Source organism: Anser cygnoides, chromosome 1, assembly GCF_040182565.1.
Source record: "Anser cygnoides isolate HZ-2024a breed goose chromosome 1, Taihu_goose_T2T_genome, whole genome shotgun sequence".
In the NCBI taxonomy this organism is placed as follows: domain Eukaryota; kingdom Metazoa; phylum Chordata; class Aves; order Anseriformes; family Anatidae; genus Anser; species Anser cygnoides.
The window spans coordinates 123150474-123171953 of record NC_089873.1 but is presented as its reverse complement, the minus strand read 5'-3'; the positions used below and the strand labels follow the sequence as shown (position 1 = coordinate 123171953).

At 34.6% G+C, this 21480-nt stretch overlaps 1 protein-coding gene across 19 annotated transcripts in view; it reads right to left on the bottom strand.

The window, feature by feature from the left end:
- DMD (dystrophin) overlaps window positions 1-21480 on the bottom strand; it is a 1239454-nt gene that overhangs the window by 761720 nt on the left and 456254 nt on the right. For all 19 annotated transcript variants that reach the window (XM_066990426.1, XM_066990443.1, XM_066990448.1 and 16 more), the window contains 4 exons: window positions 15562-15750; window positions 15046-15227; window positions 7866-8016; window positions 4962-5081 (listed from right to left, as the gene is read on the bottom strand). In XM_066990426.1, the coding sequence (XP_066846527.1) occupies window positions 4962-5081; window positions 7866-8016; window positions 15046-15227; window positions 15562-15750 (642 nt within the window). The remainder of the gene's footprint in view (window positions 1-4961; window positions 5082-7865; window positions 8017-15045; window positions 15228-15561; window positions 15751-21480) is intronic.

Sequence of the window (21480 nt, the reverse complement as noted above, 5' to 3'; positions counted from 1 at the left end):
AATTAAGTGATAATTCAAAAAAAAATCAGGTAGATACAAACTCTGATGCAAGCCAAATGCAATCGTGTGGGAACTGTGTATGAGCTGAATAGTGACTACTGAATCAGATGGTGCTCAATTTTGCATCTTTTTTCACATCAAATAGTACTTGATGCTGTAAGTAGCCTGTGTGATATCTGGAAACTCAGGCTGCACCACGGTTTTTGCTCCCAACACCCAGGAAAACATAACTCCAGAGAACTTGGCTGAGTCCAGAGTAAAAAGTAAAATGTCTTCTTGCGCCTTTGAAATGCCTATTTTTATGACCCTAACTGGAATTTTCAGAGAAATTTGCATGCAAAAGAAACTTTTCTTGTATTGAGAGGACTCTGAAGGAATGTTCTTTATGACTACAAAGGGCAGAAGATAAAACAGTCCCAGTCTGCAAAAAAAGGTCAAAGTAAGCAAGTACATGAACAGGATAAAATGAAAAAAACCAATGCAACTCTTGGGAACACTGGAGTGAATGTATAAAAAAAGTGAAATAATAAGCCTGAAGTCTGCAATTAATAGAAGAGGGTGTTTTGTTTTTTTTTTTTGGTAAGATGCTTTTTTAAATAAAGTAATGCTATCCACTCCATAAAGTAATGAGAAATAATTGATTATTTTTTTCATATATATATATATATGAAAAATCAAATTTAAAAACAAGTGTTTAGCACATTCACTGAATTTCCCCTGTGCAAAATTTGATGTATTTCTACAAGAACTAGCTATACTTCACCATCAACGAAAGGACAGTACCCTGAATAATATGAATATACACTAGACTGTGTAAATTACACTCTCGGTTCCTTTCCTTCAGCAGCCATCAAGCAGTATTTGATACATCTAATGCAGATCTCATTCCAGCACGGATCCCTGAAGCTTGGGGAGGACTCAAATTTGAATCAGCCTACCAGAGTCCTTAAGGGACCAACTGTCTTCTGGGTATAATTAGAGTAAAAATTCCCTACCTTCAGGGCTTCTTAATGTCGTTCAATCATTTCTCTTGGCTGAAGGCAATTTCCCCACACTTACTGAGAAATAAGTCAGACTATAGCAACTGATTCGCTAGCACAGTCCTCTGATTTTGCAGCATGAAATACAAATTTGAGCCTAACTCTGCATCTGTCTTTTTGGTAGATCTTTGGACTGCACCTATCGCGGTCTTGGAGTTACACGTCTAAATAGCTAGTTCTCGACAGCAGTATAAACCCACAGAGTCTCACAAAATGTCTCACTGATATGTCAAGTAAAAGTAGATGTAATATTCACACTCACCCATGCTAGCTGCAGTCTCTCAGACTACCTTGTGGCAGCAGCTGTAAAAAGTCGTCTTTTTTTTTTTTTCCCCCTCAAAAAATGTTAGCATATGAATATGAATAATTTATTGCAGGCAATGCTTTTGGCTTCTACACCATTAACTGCCTCTTAAATAGGACTCGGACATACATATATATATATAGATATACACATATATATGCATGTAAGCATACATATATGTATTTTATATATATATATATATATTTGTATATACATATACATATTTCAGGAATCACCATCTCAAACCTTTTCAAACAGAAAGACTACTGAATTACAGCCGCTTGGATAATGCAGTCTCAACTATTACATGGCAGTAACATTTCACTTTCTTCAAGATCTGATCCTGACCAGCATCACTCAGGCAGCCTTATTAAGTCTTTCGTCTGACAGCACACACTCTTGTTTTGTTCTGCTTTTAAAAGTCAGACTGACAGATACATAATCAAGCTTTGAACTTTGCTCCACTGTGCTTTTGTCAAATGCTTTAATGGGTGGGCCTGTGAAGTCTCTCCTGTGCTTATATATTCAGTTTGCGAGTGACACGTGAATAGAAAAAAAAATCCAAATGATGTTCTCATACACTCAGGAAAGGCGATATAACATTTTGCTAGGACAGTGGGTGAACTGTCGTAACTCCTAGGCATAAAGGCATGAAATTTTGCAGACACCCCTAAAACCCTATAAGCCCCATGACCTTTTATCTGTATTTTGTTTTTACTGATACTTGGAATACTGCTACATATTCTGTGACTTTCAGAGCAATGGGATTATTGAACTTTTCTTTCAGACTCTTCTTTAAGAGAGTACGATTGAAGGAGGGAGCTGTACAGCAGCAGGACTCCTCCACACCAGCCTGCACACTGCTCAGAGCATGCCTGTGCTGCAGAATACAGTGCCTCGGGAATTCCCTTGCTGGCATCATTCCAGGAATATACCTGGAATGACAGTGACAATACAAATATAACTCCTCAGTGACAGTAACAATTGGGCTTCCTTTATCTGAATAACAGCCACCTTCTCCACTGGTACAGTTAAAAAGAGATATATTTCCATTGTGCTCCATTTACATACATTATTCGTTATGCTTCTTTAATGGGGTAAACACAACACAGTAATGTGTGAGTTCTATTTACTGAAACTGCTAATAAGCTTTTTATTCTGTAGGCTTATATAGGTTCTCATAAAATAAACAGAAGACCAAATTAAAAACATTAAGAGCCCTCAATCATTTTTACTCATGCTTACACTGACAACCTCAGTGAGTTTCCTGTATGGTTCTTGCTATACTTGAGTACTTGAGTTTTGTTGCACATGCCTTTTCTGTAGGACTTTGGATTCCATGTCACACTTACAAGACTAGAATATCTGCTTTCCATCACTCCATCTTTTAAACTGGTTGGCTTTCTCCACATACCTAGTTTAAAGATAATCAACTCTGCCTGTTGTGGGGAGGGGTAGGGGTAGTAGAGAGTGCTGCTGTGACCCTATATTTTACTGAAGAACATTCATTCTCCAAAATATGAGATTAGATTAAATGTCCAATAATCCACAGTCCTCTATATTTTTTCCCCACACTGTTCAAAGATCTCAGTTGTATATCTTCTGATTTATGAAGTATATTAAATATAGAATGTCTTTAATATTTATCACTTTTTTTTTTTGGTCATACTTTACCATAGCCCTCTTTGCAAGAACCTGCATTTTGCAAACATAGAATAGTATCCCAGTTAAACCTTTTCCCATCTATTTTTTAATTTTACTCTTCCAATCGAGCTGTTTTCTTAGTTTAGCTAAGCTTATGGAACTGTGAATTTGCAAGGGATATGCTTTATTCCAATGAAGAAAATGCAAGCAATTGGCAAGAAATTCTGAGATAAAGACTGTCTTGAGCTGGTATACCATGATTCTGACACTGAAGATAAATTTAAAAAGAAGTAATAATTGATAGTTAAGTGTAGGCTACATTGTTTCTTTCCCAGGGTTGTGTTCCCTGATGTCTGAGCAATTTGTAGTGTCAGTGTCCAGCATCTTAGTCAAAAGTGTACTAGCTACACTAAATCCCAGACTAATTACAGATTTATTGGGATTGGTACCCAAATTGGCTAGACTCAAGACAGCATACGCATCTGTCTGTGCTGTGGACATAACTTCCAGCTGAATGTATTGAGAGTTTCTCTGGAGAAATCTTGGCCTTTAATGATTGAAAAAGAAAGAAAGAAAGAAAGAAAGAAACAAAACAGAAATCTTTTTATTTCCTTGAGCAGTGAAACAAAGTGAAGGAAACTACTTTCTCCTTTATAAAAGAGAAAACTGGAAGGAACTTTGGTTCTAATACCAACGTACTTCTTGAGCAGTGGTCTGGACATCTGACCACCAACTCAGGAATATCTTTCTTCCTGATTCCAGTCAATGTCCCAATACCAAGCGTCCATCTAAGTTCACTCAGAAGTTACAGTAAAACCAACACCTTTTTTTTTTTTAATATATATATATTTTTTTTGAGAATGAAATGCTAAACTTTCTTAAAATAAAGTTTGACAATTTTTAGATCATCTAGGTTGCTAGTTTAATCACAAATATGTCTCTGATGCATCATTTGAGGAGATACTCAAATAATTGTTTTTATAAAATGGAATATACAGAAGTTATTGTCTGTTGTTTAGACTGGGAATCGGAAGGCAATGGAGAACAGGTCTGAAACAAATTGAAAGGATGTTGCTGCTAGCTTCTCCCAATGCTGGTACACTAGGAAGCCTTGTCATAATAATCCTAAATGATAAAACATTAATAAAACAAGTGTACAGAAGAGGATATACTCTAGAAAAGGAGAAATGAATCTAAGGACAGACTGAGATAATTCCCTTTATTTCCTACAAAATGTGTTCAAGTGAAACTATTGGGAAAGAAACTATACCTTTCCCCCCTAAAATTTTCTTTTTTTAAACCGTGTTCTTAATATTTTTGATAACCATTATTTGTCTAGATGATCCTTCACATGGTTGGTTTTGCTTATTTTTGCTTAGTGCACATAGTTGGTTTTGCTTATTTTTTAACAAGTCCTCTTTCAATTTGATGGGGCCAGCATTAGCATTAAAAACAAAACAAAAAACAACAAAAAAAAAAACTTATTGGATATCCTTTAATACGAATGTGCCTTTAAGCACCTAACAGTGGGTAATGACACATAATGCACTGCAACACCAAAATATACCACATGCACAAGTTTCCCATCAGAACAAAAATATTTCAGTAAACTCACAATCCACTTAATTATGTAGGTTCCTGCATGCTATGTCCTTCTCCTTAACTATAGCAGAGAATCACATTCCTTCTGTCAGTAGTAATGAAATACAGCTGAGAAACAAAAGACGAACACTTGTATTTGGTCTTGAGTATCAATAAATCAGGTTGATACTGAAGGCACCAGAAAAGTTGCTCTAAGATCTTTGTAAAATAACACACCTGTATGTACCCATCTATACAAAAGTCGTAGTCAGAAATATCTCCTGAGATACACCAATGTATGTTACAAATAGTTCTTATTCAATCTTACTTCACTTAAAGCCTCTGAAAGCTCTTTCTCTGAGACAGAAGTTCAGTTCTCTCAGTCCAGTTACCTGAAGCTGCTCTTCCAGCGCAGCAGTAGCTTTGTCTCCACTGTTTTCATCCACCACCACAACCATATGGGTTAGAGAGTTCACCTTTACTTGTTCCTGTTCCAAATCATCTTGAAATGCCTATAATTAAAACATAAATGTTGGAAAATATATTCCCAACTAAGAAAGCGCTGTGTATTTGGAGTTTCCCTAACTAATGTGAATAACTAACCAACTGCAAGAACCCTGTAATCCTATTGCTCTCAATACTAAGTATATTTACATGCATTTTGTTACAATAGTGTGCACATGCTAACATAAGCATATTTTGTAGACTTCTATTCCTTTCATGAAAATAGCTTACTATTACTCACTCGCAAGGCATAACTCTTACAGTATTTTAGACTGAAAATTTAGCATGAGAAAATATTTGTTGAGTTGATGTAGTTGATGATTTATAGATATCATTACAGCATCTATACATAACAATAGCCCACGCATTTTAAATAAACAGTGGATTAGATTGTGTACTTCATTAGCATATTAAAATATTTTTAAATTTCAAAAGTTTTAAAGTTATGCATTTTTTACATTAAACAATCACATATGATCTTTGGCTGGGCACTCCCACAAACAACATTAATAACATAGGATGAAACTATGTTGATGGTTCAAGATTAGGAAATACATGCCACACCCTTATTGCAGAAACCAGGACAAAAATTGAGAGAGGCACTTGATGACTTCTGAACATGAGAAAAAAAAGGTTTCTTGCCCGTTGAATTTTGGTATTCAGCCTGCTACAGGCTGTTATAAAATTCAGGGCTGTTTTTTTTTTTTTTTTTCTCCTTACTGAGAAATAATAAACTGCTAAAAGTGAAGAAAAATCTATAACATTTGAACAAACTGGTATTTGAATAATTCCTAACTTTCTCAAATCTCTACAACTCTTGACACTTCTCTGACCCTCCCAAATTTCCCAGACTTCATGCAATATACATCTAATCAATTGTTCCCTCCCTCCTCACAGTTCATATAGAAGGGCAGTATGGAGGTCTCATACATCTTCACTCTCTTCAGAAGACAGTCTACCGTATTGTCACTAAACATTTAACCTATATATACATATACAGGTCATAAATATATAAATATATATAAAGAGTAAAGGGGAAAAGAAGAAAGGATTTAAGGTACTGGAACCTCTTAGTGGGTTTTAGTGTCTCCTCTTTATTTTCCTTTTTTTTTTTTTTCCTTCCCTAACTTTCTGTGCAAGATGGCGAGTCCACCTTTCTGCTTGTTAACAAAAATAAAGCCAGTCAAGCTTCTGTCACTAAATAGGGAACTGAACAACCAGATTTATCTGCTTGGTCTCTCTGCTGAAATGCAACAAGAGGACAAGTGACAAAGATGGGAAAAACAGGAGCTAAAGAAGCATTGGTACTGAAACTTCAAGTCACAGAGAAGGCAATATTCAATTTCTTTTCATTTTTATCTATCTCAAGCTTTATCTTAATGTACTAAGAACAAATTGTAAATGTTAAACTCCTAATAGTTATCCCACTGTATTAAATTACTGGGTTCTGTATTTTGTTTCTTAAAGAAAACTTGAAATACACCCTCATCCCACTCACCCAAAAACCAGGTATCCAGGATCACATCCTACCTGACGCACTTTTTAGGTATTTATAACTAGCTACCAACCAACAGAAGAATGTGGATAAACAAAGTCCTGGACCATGCCACCAACACCTGAGTAGAGTGCTCCAGTGATTAATACATATGTAGTATGATAGTCACAGTCTGAAAAATAACATGGTTAACTGTATATGCCTAGTCACAGTGGAAACCTTAACTGTATTACAAACTATGTTAAATTTTACCCTATCAATTTCCTGCTGCTTTTTCAAGTAGAAGAATTCACTTATGTATGAAGTGATGCCCCAGCTGGAGATTAGATTAGGTATTTTAAACCTTTTAGGTAAAACACTTCAGTTTTATTTGAGGATAAAGCAATAATAATAAAAAACAAACAAAAATCCCACACATACAAAAAAAAAAGCCATATGATAACGTGGCTTAACACAACAACAAAGGAATTCACAGACTTTTGATGTTAAGGCATACATTCATTATCCTAAGACATTTCAGAGTTTTAATTCCTTCATGGGCATAGCGTGAGCTGATTTATTCATAAGAATCCTTTTTTCCGACTTTCATGCCACTTGCTTCAGAGAGCTAAACTATAAGCAGTTATCAAGGACTGTGAAGTGCACCAAATTATTAAAACAATCCTTAAAATTCAGACTTCTTAACTTTATCATGACAGTTCTTGATCAAGGAATAGGGGGTAGAGCACTCATGGATCCCTAGGTTCAGGTTACAACCAGGGAGAAAGTGACTTATTTCCTGATCAGTATCTGAAATATGGCAAAACCAGGATGGAAAGTGATGCAAAAATGCAAAAAAATCATTGCAAATGCAAGGAGTAGAGGTGTGAGTTTAACACATACTGTGAAAGACGTGAGAAGTCAGCAAACCAATGAAATTAGAAAGTTTAGTCATTTTCTAATCCCCAGATTCAATTTGCCCTGAGCTAAAGGGCTGTTCTTTATAATTAAAGCATCTATTTTTACCATGCAATTCACTGGAGACAATCATTTGTATAAAGGAACTTGTTTAAACAGGAATTCATTGAAGGCAGTCTTAAGACTATAGCATGCCCTATGCAGACCATTTGAATCCAAATTTGTAAAAATTTCTCCTCAGCTTGTAGAGAGGGGAAATTTCAGGGACTTAAAATGTAAGATGTATATACATGTTGATGCGTGGGGAAAGCAACAAAAACTCATAAAACTCCACAATTGCTCTAATTCCTGTGTGTCTATCAGATCACAAATTCTGCAGTACATGAATTCCATAGCATACCTTATGCTCTTCTACTTGATGTTTTAAGTCCTCTAGATCCGGACCTAAGGGCTCTGAATCTATTTTCTTTGTCCTTTCCTCTGTTTTTGTTAGCCAGTCAGCTAATTGGGCTAGTTGCTGATTCTGCAGATCCATTAGGATTTTATGTAAACTGTAAAACAAAGAAATAAACATTTCAAATTATACATGAAAAAAAAAGAAAAAAAAAGAAGAAATGTCTGCCCTGTATACTATTAATTATCCATGTTAATTCCCTAAGTCCAAAAGTAGAATACAGACTGCAAACTATACAACAGCTTTGCAAGGTTTACTCTTATTCTTTCTATCAGGAAACTTAACTTTCATGTAGAGAGTTGCTTAACTTTCTGGAGAGCTGGGCCTTTTAAAATTTATTTAAAAAAATAAATAATAATAATAAAATGCTTTTAAAAAAGTTACGTAACTGCTCAGCACAGGTTTTGATTTCAGTCTTAAACCCTATTCTTTCCAAAATGAAACCAAACCAAACAAACAAAAAACCTTTTTTGGGCATTTTCATTGTTAAACTGATTTTCATGAGGCTAGATGTCAAGCCAGAGTAAAAAATATTTTCAAACAGCCATGTGAAGATTTGTTGAAACAGTCTTGAATTAGGCAATAGTTTAGATGAAAGAGTCTAGAATTAGGATTATTTTTTGTTAATTATTATATTATTTATTAGAACGTGAGTACTGGATGGAATTTATAGTTTGTTAAATTTTTGTTCTCCAGTTGCATTTCTATTAAAGCTGTTTGAAAATTCAAGATTCCTGCTATCTGGTTTCTTGTATTGACTATTACAAGCATTTAAAAGCCCTCAGACATATGTACTTAAAAAGTCCCTTGAAATTAAGGCTATTATACAGAACAGATTATTAAACTATTCAGTTATTCAGCACAGAATGCTCTCAAAAATTAAAAAAGGAAATACTTCAGTTTTGCCTAAACAAAGTATTTTGATAACTCCAAATCGACGTATCCAGAAATCCATTACAAATCCTTCACATTTCATACTTACCATCCTCAGAAATCCTCCAATCTTGCCTAAACAAAATGTTCATCTCATCAAAAGAACCTTAGAAATAATATGTAAACTAGTGCTGAAAAATGGAACTAAAAGTAGTTATTTTTATTACTCATATTTCCTATAACATGGGATTTTTAACTTATCAAGCCAAAGTTGCTGTCCATGATGGCAAATCTGGTGATACCATTATAAGTTATACTATGCTGCTTATACCTGAAGCACAATGCTTGGACCACACCATTAGAGTTTGCTATTCTCAAAACTTAGTCTGAAGATTTGAAAATGTGAGCTGAACTTTCACACCAGAGGAAACTGTCATGGAAGAAAGACTCTAGCTCACAGTTCTATTTTAATTGCTTTTAAAAGCTTAATTGCTTTTTTAAAGCTTTTTGGCTTTGTGAAAAAAATGTAGCCAAAATGAGAAAGCTATTGTAAAGTTTGTCATTGTGCAACCAGTGGCACCAAAAAGTGCCCAGATTCACATTGACTTTCTTCCCATTTGTTCATATTTTAGATGAACAAAACATAAGAATATTTTTCTCCCTCAACACCTGCACAAATGCAGACTGGCAGAAGTGCAGTGTGAACATACTGCTCCAAAGAAGTGTAAGAGGCCTTGTCCGACACCAGTTAGTCAACTAACAGGTGCTTACACAAATCCAAACATATAGCTTTTTGTCACAATTTCAAGGTATACTCAAATAATGCAATTACTTCTGGGTTTGTCCAAACTATTTCAGATTTTCCCAAGATAGTTTGAAAAAATCCAGAAGTGTATTATTTTGAAAATAACACATCAAAATATGTCCAAATTAAGTATCATTCTGTATTTTCCCAGGCATACCTAATAGTTTTCAAAATAATCACAACAGAAGATTGCATTGAACATGTAGATAGCTACTTTTTGGGACACTTACATTCTCCTGAACCAGGATTTAATATCTGCCAACATCAGACATACTGTGTCTGATCCCATATCCCATTTGTAGCCCATTTATATTTTAAGGTACGTCTGATACTACAGCATTTCTATTCTTGAATGTTATGTTATTTCCTCCATTTCAATTTTGAATCTTCTCAGAAGAAGCCAAACATTTAGTCTCCAACAAGCTTTTTATACAATTACTACTTGCTATTTATGCAGCTAAGTTAAATACTGTATATACAGTTTTAACTCATATTGTAAAAAGAAATTGATAAATTGATAAATTTCCAGTACTATTCTCTATTTGTTTTTCTCTCACGTAACTCATATTCAATTTGTTAGATACAATTGCTTATTATAAACATATTCATAAGCAATCCTTGGGAGCACCTGTTGATTTATGAATACAAAATACTGCAAATTCTGTTCTGTACATTAAGTTATAAATTCACTTTCACATTTTACACTCATGGGCAGAGCTGCCGTTTAGAAAGACCTAGAAGGGCTGGAGGAACAAGAAATTTTACGACATTCAACCAGGACAAATGCAAAGTCCTGCACCTGGAAAGGAAGAATGTTTGGAATGATATAGGATGGCGACTGACTGGATGGGGAAAAGCTCTGTGGAAAAAAGCTCTCTTGGGACAGACAACAACACTAGCAATTTATCTCTGGTTTATTCTTTGCATCCGGACAAAAGAGAAAACCCAAATTTCTGAGAATTTCTGAAACAGAAATAATTGAGTATTAGTAGTAGCCATAGAAAAATGAGTCAAGCCAGAATGTCTTGGAACAGTAACAGAGAGGAAATGTGAAAAACATCTGGGAAACAAAGAAAGAGTAGAAACAGTGTACAAGGGAGTCCTGAGGACGTGTAATATATGTTCTACTGCAGAGCCATGGATACAGAAAAATTGAGAAACTGCAGGCAAACATCAAGGTGAGCCACCTCAGGAAATAATGATTTGGGAAAAACAAAACAAAACAAAAAAACACTGTAACAACTTGTTTTATAATAGTATTATAGTTATGGTCATATCTTGAAAGGTACTTTACTGGTCCTGGATAGTACTGAAATAGAATCAGTTGTTATACCTGGCACTTTACAAAGCTATGCTATTTTCTAGAAATGTTACTAATTTTTAAAGATTCCAGTTGGTAGTTGTTGGAAGGTAAGGACAAAAGAAAAGAAATCACAGGAACAACTAGAACTAGTAACAGAAATCTTGATGGAACCTGAGACACAGAAAAAAAAAAGATTCCAAGAAATGGGAAGTGTTCCATTAATCCAGATGACTAAATAGTAAATATCAAACAGAAACACTTGTGAGCTTTTTTTTTTTTGCATTAGATTTCTCATTATTTTTTTCTAAGAACAGAGTGTAATGGATATTCATGATTCTCTGTCTCTCTCTCAATACTGTGTTAATTATCAATCAGAATGACCAGAAGATACACATAGTCCCTTTTCCTCTCTAATCACTTTATTTCTTTAAGGGGTACAGTACAGGATGCTGACACCCTGCATTATATCCCATGGTTCACAAGGATTAGCTACCTCCATCCCTCCCTCATTTTCAAATGTGTATTTTATTCTCTTACTCAATGTTCTATAAACCAAAGCATTACAGATATTAAATACAATGCTTCATCTTAGCGAAGTTTTAGCAATAAATGAAATAATAAATGGTATAGAAAATCTGGTAAATTTGTTTTAAAAGTAAACAAAAAGAAGATAGGATCAAGTAAATACTTATTGTAAAGAAAACACTATTCTGAAGTAAGGAGCATAAATGTGAAAATAAAATACATAAAATAATCATGTCTGATTCTTAAGCAGAAGAATGTTGCTTTCTTTTTCCAATTTCTCCAGGTTCTTTCTGATTTTCAAATTACTTCTATAAACATCTGATAGATATTTTAATACTTATATACCTCAAGAGTTTATTGTAATCTTTGTTTACAGTATGGATCTCATTATTTTCAAGCACAAAACACTTTTCCATTGAACTGAATGTGCTTTAATAGTTGTGGAATTCCCCATAAAGTGGTAAATTGCATTAAGTTTTCCTCTCCAGTGGTTCATTTATCACTCTGAGATGCTTTATTATAAAGAATCCTATTTGGGTGGGAGGAAGAAATGAAAAAGCAGGCTGTTTTCGTTCAGAATGTTAATGTAGTGCTTGCTGCAAGAGTCAAATATATAACCATAGAATCATTAAGGTTGGAAAAGACCTCCAAGAACATCTGGTCCAACCATCCCCCTACCACCAATGTCACCCACTAAACCACTAAGCACCACATCCAACCTTTCCTTGAACACCCCCAGGGACGGTGACTCCACCACCTCCCTGGGCAACCCATTCCAATGCCTGACTGCTCTTTCTGAGAAGAAATGTCTCCTCATTTCCAACCTGAACCTGCCCTGGCGCAACTTGAGGCCATTCCCTCTAGTCCTGTCACTAGTTACCTGCGAGAAGAGGCTGACCTCTGGCCCCCCACACCTTCCTTTCAGGTAGTTGTAGAGAGCAATAAGGTCTCCCCTGAGCCTCCTCTTCTCCAGACCAAACAACCCCAGTTCCCTCAGTTGCTCCTCACAGGACTTGTGTTCCAGACCCTTCACCAGTTTCGTAGCCCTTCTCTGGACACGCTCCAATACAGAGTGAATACATGGCAAATCCAATTTGTACCACTTTTAATCAATTGCACTGATGTGTTCTAAAATTACTCTGATATTCTGACCTCCTAATCATTTTTCAAATATTAAGTCCCTTTCACTTTTATAGTATTAGTTATCAGGTTTTTTTTGTTTGTTTTTGTTTTTTAACTCTTTGCTGATTACTTGCTTTTGTTTCCCCTGTGCTGTAGTGCAGGCTACTTTTCACTACACTTCCTATTGCCATTACCACAGAGGACAGACAGCCTTGCTGCTCTTATCGCCACAAAAAAAATCTCTGTTTGGATAAACATATCACTGTTGCCTTAAAGACAAGATTACAACAATGTGCTCAGAAGATTATTCTCTACACCAAAGTACAAGATAGATTCTGTAAGTTTAAATTGCGTATAATAACCCAGAAATATATTACATTGTGATATGAAAGCTGTTTAAGTTCATAATCCTCCATCTGGTGCTTGAAATGGAGTTTTGATCCAATAGGTAAAAATTAGTCATCTCTAAATACACCAGTCCTGAGAAATTTTCTCTTGCTCTAACCAAAATTTTATTAAATATATCACAGTTTTTTTGTTTGTTTTGTTTATTTTTTGTATAAGAAATTAAATAGTAACACAACATTCTCTGTGAAGCTCTTATCTTATTATGTCGTCTTCTGATTTTGTATTACCCAAATATAACGTGTTTAAGAACATCGTAGACTGTTTGATTCCCTGAGCTACAGCTGCATCTAGAAGTAAATTGAATAGTTGGTATCAAAGGGTATATTTTAGTAGACAAAATACTATATACACATAGAGTTGAGATTGCTCCATGAGTGTTGTTTTAAATGAAAATATGGCAAATAAAAACTGCCTACACCAAAGTACATAGATTCTACTATCCTGGAAAACAATTCAGTTGGAGGAAGTTAGGCTGAAATAGCTGAAGTCCATCAACAATTTTATAGACTCTCAAAGATATGCAAGGTCATCAATGGATAAAACCCATCAGTGAGAATAATCCAGAAGAATCCACAAGAATCCTCTTACCTAACATGGAGCAGCTGCTGGCTTCTTCTCACAGAAGCCACCCCTGCAGCCCGCCGCTACCAAAACCTTGCCACATAAACTCACTACAAGAGCCCAATATGTGGTGTCCAGAGCAATGAGTTTATACAGCCCAATATTTGATCTCTAACAGTTACAAAAGCAGATGAGAAGATGCTGGTTCAGGAGATCACGTATCTCCCCTAAAGCTTCTTATTTTGTTATAGTCAGGATGTTGGGCTAGACTAGTGGCCTGACTAAAAAAGATATTCACCTTTTTATAAAGATTACAGTGGCAAAAGGACTTGCTCTCCAGATGCACTGAAGAAACAGAAGAGTTTCTTGCTTAGTATACGTGCATTGGGTTTTTCTGAGAGAAAAATTAAGGTCTTGGCAGAAAGATTTTAATGAAGTCTGTCTGGATAAAAGTCCAGAGGAAGCCAACATGGATCTCAGACTCAGGTTGTTTGCCACTGCATTTATTTGTCTTTGCTGTATCGAATAGCTATATTCTTCAGTAATTAACACTTCTTGACTATAAAGAAGCTAATAGTGACGTTCCATTAATTTTAAAATTTCCACTGGATTTGGCTTAGTATAATAGTGGTAAACTTCGCCATTGCTTCCCTTATACAGAAAGATCAGTAGGTGTAACAAAATACTATGAATTTGAAACTTAGTTATTATATCAGAAAGAAATTAAAAGACTCCACATGAAAAAAAGAAGTTTGAGGAAAAGGAATGTGAAACAGAGGTACCTAACAGACTGTTTCTTAAGACAGGAGGAATGCAACTCACACACACAAAAAGCCACTTTCAATTAATTTCCTGTGTTAACTACTCTGTATCTTGCAAAATAAATTACTCCACTGTAGCACAATCACAAGGTCTTACCTTTATGGACTTCCTTGTACTAGATATTAATACAAAAATCAAAATTTCAAAATAAGACTTAAAAATGTTAAAAATAATTCAAGGACTAGTTAATTAATAGTTTATTTTTTTACTTTTAATTGTCTTTCTACTTTAAGCTACAGATCTTGCACTTTTCTTGGATACTGTAATTTTTCCTCAGATAAACCCATATGACAATACTGTCTGGAAAGCTAACCTTCCATTTACTGCTTTTATTGCATCAACTTTTATAGGTTTTAAAGATTTGTTTTCATTTTCTTTTTGCATCTCTGTAAAGATTCTCTCCCTTGTAGCTAAATATTGTGTGATACTTGTTGAAACAACCAGAAAAAAAAGTGGGACAGGTTATACAAATTTTCATTTAAATGCTATTAGTGTCCAAGCTGTTGATAGCTGCTGATCTGTGCAGCTTCTGGTCTCAAAGCAACACGTAAGCTTCAAGATCACTACACATTAAATTTCTGGTTAGAAAAAGAGCTAAGACTGAGTCTTGTTCACACTGAAGTGGAAGAAAACCACAGCTGTTACTGAAGTTCAGAATTGTTCCAGTCAAGCTCAATATATATTATTTTACCTAGCATATTACTTACTTGCTTTGTTTTTCCATACTTGCTACCCTGAGACTTTCCCATCGAGAATTAAGTAGATTCATTTGTTCTTGGATTTCATTTTCTTCCTCATCTGAAAGCTTCCCAATTGTTAGTAGCTGACTTCCAACTTGCAAAACATTGCCAACACGTCCTTGGTGAGCTGTTAATTCCATCATAAAACCCTGACAATAAAAACAAAATCCTATTTTAGGTTTGATTCTTTGGAAGGAAAGAACAGGCTTAGGAGAAATATCTTTGATTTCACCACGTTCCAAACCTGATTTTCAAATTTGCTTTTTTTATTTTTCCAAACCCTCCACAAACCTTGTACAAACCTTGTAACATAAAACAGAAATAAACACTTTCACATTTTGCATATGGTGCAGTTTCCAGTATTACTTTTAAATTCTCCAAAAAAAATTAAAATTATATATATATATATATATATATAATATTCTTTAATTTATTATGGGATCCAAGCAGGAAAATGACTAACACAAGATTATAAACATGTACCTCATGGGTGTGAAACTGTTCTTTAACAACTTCTACATCATTGGATATATCTCCTTGTGCTTGTAGTGCATCTTCAGCAGAGAGAAGCCATGTGAGTACTTCTTCTAAAGCAGTTTGGTAGTTGTCAAGATCCATTTTGGACCCCATCACTGTGGTGGTAAATGTTCTTTCTTCAACAGTTTCTAAAAACTGATCAAAACCAAAAAGAGAAATGCATATAGCACCTACTCAGAAAGTTCTGCAAAGGAATAAAGAGAATCCAATTGTCTTGTACAATAAAACAGCTTTTTATAAAACAAACAAACAAAAAAATTCAGATGGCGAATGAGTGGGATTATATATTAGTATTTCTGCTAATTGACCAAGATGGGTTAAAATTGAGGGAAATAACTAAATTCAGATTAAATTAGATATTTTGCTTTGGAATTTAACACTTGTAGCAACTATTCTGAATAGCTGCAATATTTAAATTGTAACTGTAGAGTGGTGTTATACTTGTTTTTCAATAAATACTCTGATTTTTCATTTCTAGTTTACTGTTTCTCATTGAAGTATTTTCACTTGGAACTACGAGAAATTTATTTTCCAGAGCAGCTAGTAAAATTATATCATCAAAAAAGCAGCAAATTACATGCTGACATTGCAAAGAAACTATGAAAAAGAAGAAAAAAAGCCCATTACAGTACAAGTAATGCTAGGCCTGAACTACCCATGGACACCCATTTTGTTGGAAGCATTCTGGAAAATTGAAAAAAGCCCAAAAATCCCATGCCAAATCACAACTTTTTTAAAACAAACAAAAAATCCATTACCGTTAATTCTCTTTCCCTCAAAGGCCACCCTCACATTTATTCTTTAGAAGCCAAGTGACTCATACAAGTATAGAAATCACGCTTACATACTACTGGGTAAAGTCAAGAGAAATCAATAGCAAGGATTTACTGATTACTCTAATGTTAAAAGACTAGGACAAAACAGAAGCCAGAAAGAGGGACTTGATACAGAAAATGTCATCTCATATTTCTCAAAAAGTTCCGAAGAAGTTTAATCAATTTGCTAGCTAGTTAGTACAAAACCTAAACCCTTCACATAAAAATATGTTTAGGACTTTATCAAAAATGATACTGAGGCATTTTAATGATATAATAGCAAAAATTGTCTCTGCCACTATTATTGTGCAAATATAACACTAGATAGAGCTTTTAAAGCCTTTCACTGTAGTTTAGGTCAGAAAGTCAAAGTTTAATACCAGAACCAAAAGAAAGAAGTGTAACAGATGCAATGTGATAACTTATAATGAAATTGTCAGTCTTGATCTTCATAACAAATACATTCTGAATTGTACAGATCTAATAATTACATGCAATATATGTTCATCCCACTGTTGTATATGTGTTAGAGTAGCTAAAACACCAGTCATAACTTCATCACTATTTATGTGTGAAAAACAATACTCAGTAAATAAAGCTACATCAGGAAAGCAGGCTTGGGAACTTGATGAACTCCATAGTTTGGTTTAAAGAAAGTAGCGTCCTATGGGAATATAAATAATGAAGCACAGACAATTTCAACACACATTCCTGCTGAACAAATTAACATTTGTACTGTGTGCAAGTCTAGATTTTAAGTAATATACAATCTAGTTAAGAAATTACCTAACCACATTACATTTATTCAGCAAGATGATTTTTTGAAGTACCCAGTTTACTATGGAAATGGTACACAGGTTTTGCATAGGTAATTACTCTTCTTTCTATAACATTACTGCTTGAAATATATGCATATGTAACATGCTGAAAAAACAATTAAAATTAGACGTCATAATAGCTGAGCAAGACTATGTGACTATGGCACGGATCTATTGTGATCTCCATCAAGTGTTTGAAAATTTTCCATCTGAAAATCCTTCTTCCATTAGATCCGACATAGAATGTCATCTCATGCATGGCACCTGTTTAACCCAACACCTGCTAACAATTCCTTCTCTGCAAAAAAATATTCAGTGTAATTTTGCCTAGACTTTTCACTGCTTTCTCTCATGTTATTATAAATACTGCATGGAACTGCATCAAAAAATCCTGGACTCATGACCTTCAGTGGCAAAATAGTGCAGATTAACTTCTGCACCATTTTAATAAAACTTTAAGAAATGTAAAGAAGAAAAGCAAACATTAACATAAATGGAAACCAAAAGAGCTTCTTGGCAGGTATTCCAAACCATGCTCTCATTCCAAGAAGGGCAGTTTTTTGACAGAAGGAAATTGGAAAAGAGCTAGAGGAAGTATAAGCAAAGGATGTTGAGGAAAGGTATCAGTAACACCTTTATTTGGCACAGGGAGGGAACAACAGCTTTTCCACCTTCCCTCAAATCTTACACCATCACTGACTGCAGAGAGCTGGGATCAGTCATGAGGTGACAGTGCAGAGGAATGGACATCAGCTGCACTTGAAATGTAAACAAATTTTTTAAACACTCATCTGTGGATAACAGACAGTTCTCAACTGCTGAGACCTAATAAGGTCACTGCACCATTATAACTTCTCTTCCTCTATGGGGATAAGAAAGAGTAACAGACAGAGAATAGCCGTCAGAAGCTGAAATGCTCGTAGCACTGTTACTCTAGAGTGCACTGAGCATGCAGAGTTTTTCCGTTCTAATTTGACAGCGACATAGGCAAGGATCCCATGGGACTGTTAAATTAATTTAAGCAGATCATCCTTATTATTTCAATGATAAAACCAACCCATGTTTTCACACTTCGAAAACTCTGTTAAACTTCCGTCACCATCTTTAAGCACATTCTCTGTTAACAAGCTGAAGGATGGAGGTAATGGCCTGGCAACCTTGATCTGCATCTACATATGCAGAGAATATTCACATTGTAAAAAGTCAACAAGCATCAAAAACATGCTTCAGAGTCAACGGTTGGTTTTGACTTAACAAAAAACATTTTTAAAATCTGCTGTTATAGCATGACGGCACAACTTCCATCAGTGCTGCTGGCTAAGTGAAAGAACTGTCCTGCACATGGAACACAAAATAACTACTCAAAGCAATGGTAATTCAGACTTTGCTATGTGATCACTGACCATTATTTTGGGACACGTGAAAGAAACCTACTCTGTTTCAATATGATCTGATAAAATTCATTGATCACAAATCCACCCCTCTAATTTATACGTCACAAAATGAGACTGAAAGAAGTACTAGCCAATTACTATCCCTTCTGCAAGATTCTCATCAAAAACTGAGATTCTTGTCGGCTCAGCTGTAAATGGAATATCAAACACAATGTTAAATATTCACACTTGGAAAGGAACAGTTACTGACCTAATACCTATGCCACGTGCTTTGTAATAAAAAGCAAACAAAAAAGTTAGGTGTTTCAATATAATATTCAGTTACAGATTTCCATCCATTACTGCAACCCAAATTTAAATATGGCATGTTCTACAGCACCAAGAATGAATATTTCACTATATTGAAATAACCCATATAGCATTAACAACAATGAAATCCCTGAATTTTATAAATAATTATAGACAAATCATTGAGAACAAGACCATAGACTAATTGATAGAGATAGCTATTATAAATTGCGATGGTTGTTTCTAACCATGATTTTTAAGAGAATAAAAAACAATCTGAAAATTAAACTGTTTGCTGAAATTAAAGCTGAAATTAAACTGTTGTTACCATATATTACTAGGAAGTCTATACTTTGGAAAAAAAGCTGCTCAAATATACATGCAGTCTCATTGAATCAAAAGGTATTCCCATTAAAGACTTTAATTATTACACAAAAGAAAGCTGATTGGGTGCAGTCAAATCAAAACATCCCATTCATTTACACAGAGTAATCTTTTAAGTAACAACACATGCATGAGGACACAAGTGTTATGGGGAAAGAAAAACTAAACAATTCAGATATTTGATGAAGGCTGTCTCACATCCAGCTAAGAATCAGTAAGCCAACTAGCTCAAAAATTATTTCGAAAATTGGCTAGCCATTTTTGCATGGAAATGGCTAGTTGTTATAGGGGTTGACCCAGAAGGCAAAAAATACTCTGGACACAAAGGTTGTCCTCTAGGATATCTTCTTTCTTTGCTGCTGCACATAGAAGAATCTTATCTGGATGAAAAGATGGGCATGTGAGTTTTTACATATATCACCGTTTTCTGCTGGGGGTTGGGGCCTGTCAAGAGTGGAAGACCTCAAGGACTCTTAAGCTTTAAAGTATAAGAAGAGAAAATAAAAAGCCTTTGACCATCAAAAGCTTGGAAAAATGAGGCATGCTTGGCAGCTGTCTAAATTAATTCAGTGTTTAAATGATGAGCTTGCAGCTGCTTCAGGGTAAGAAAGCAAAGAGAGGGAGAATTCCTCACCTACCATTGTATTACGTTAGACACGTGCTTTCAGATTCTTGAAGAATGTTTGCATTAGTTCAAAAAGACTGCTTCTGAGTTTTACAAATTAGTTAGGCAGTTTTAGAAAGTAGTTTTACATTAAGCACTTAGTATAAATAAGAGTGCTGCAATGGGCCCTATGTATAGCAATCTTATATAGAGAGAATATATATAATTATTATATAATGCCTTAAATTATGATAAAATATTATGCCTTTATTATAATTATATCCTCTCTGTATATAATTTCTATACATAACATATACTTTCTATATATAATATAGAAAAATATAATATATATATTTCTTCCTTCCAAAACTGCCTCTGTCTCACCGTAAGAGATGTAGAATCTGGCTCTAGACATTAAGAGTTTTAAAATACAGAGACATCAAATGTTAAAGAAATTTATTTTTTATTTCTATTTCTTATTTCTATTTTATTTAATGTAGTTTTCTAATTTTGAAAACTCTTTGCAGAATTACAACCTCAGAAAGAAGCATACATTATTCACCCTGTAACTATGATGCCTACCAGGTGAGACTGATATCACTGCTTATCAATTCAGTTCCTCCAGGTTTCTTATTACAAAATCATATTTTATGTAAAAAATTTAAAATTATAACTGTTCAGGTTAAAATGTTCTTTACAAGAAACTAGACTATGTTTACCTAACAGATAATATCAGCTAGAACAGTTCAGTCATTTCTGGCAATAAAACTAAGATATATTTTCCAGATCACTTCTTAATATAATGTTAATTACTAAGGTAATGTTAATTACTAAGGTAATTTTATTCATTGGTGTTTATTATTCCACCTGAAAATCTGAACTGTGATTATAGTACATTGTAGTTGCATGACAAAGATTTCAAGATGGAATAGAAAATACAATCAGTGTATTTATGCTATGCAGCTAAAGGCAGGGAAGGGAGAAAGGGAAAGAGGCAGTAGTCACATATCATTCTTTTACAGAAAATGAAGGCCATACTGTAGGGGGCAATTCAGGTAGACTTTGAGATGCTTTCTCTCTAACCTTCTAACTTCTGCAACAAATCACAGTTCACAAAGGCAACAGTCTCCTTTATCATACAGTTCAGACTTCCTTTTACAACATGCTCACCCAATTCACTGAAGGATATAAAGGTAACAGCCAGAATTCTACCATTTCTCTGCTTTAAGGTAGTTAACACTCCTTTCATAGAGAGTAAACCTGGTGTGTATGTATGTTTGTGATTTCTTGGGATTTAACTAACAAACAAACAAAAAAACAACAAACAAATAAACATCCATAAAGTTTCCAGCCCTTAGCAGTGCTACATGAAATGCACAATTTGGCTGGGGAGATTTTTACTGAAAAACCAAACCAGCAAAATGCACAAATTCTGAGCTCCGTCACTGCTTCTGATGAAGCCTTTTAAAGCCACATACTTCAAACTATCCTTAGTCCAGCTGTTTACTATCACTGACCTTACAGTTTAAGCCCATATTTTTTGGGTAGCTGTTCTTAGTTTC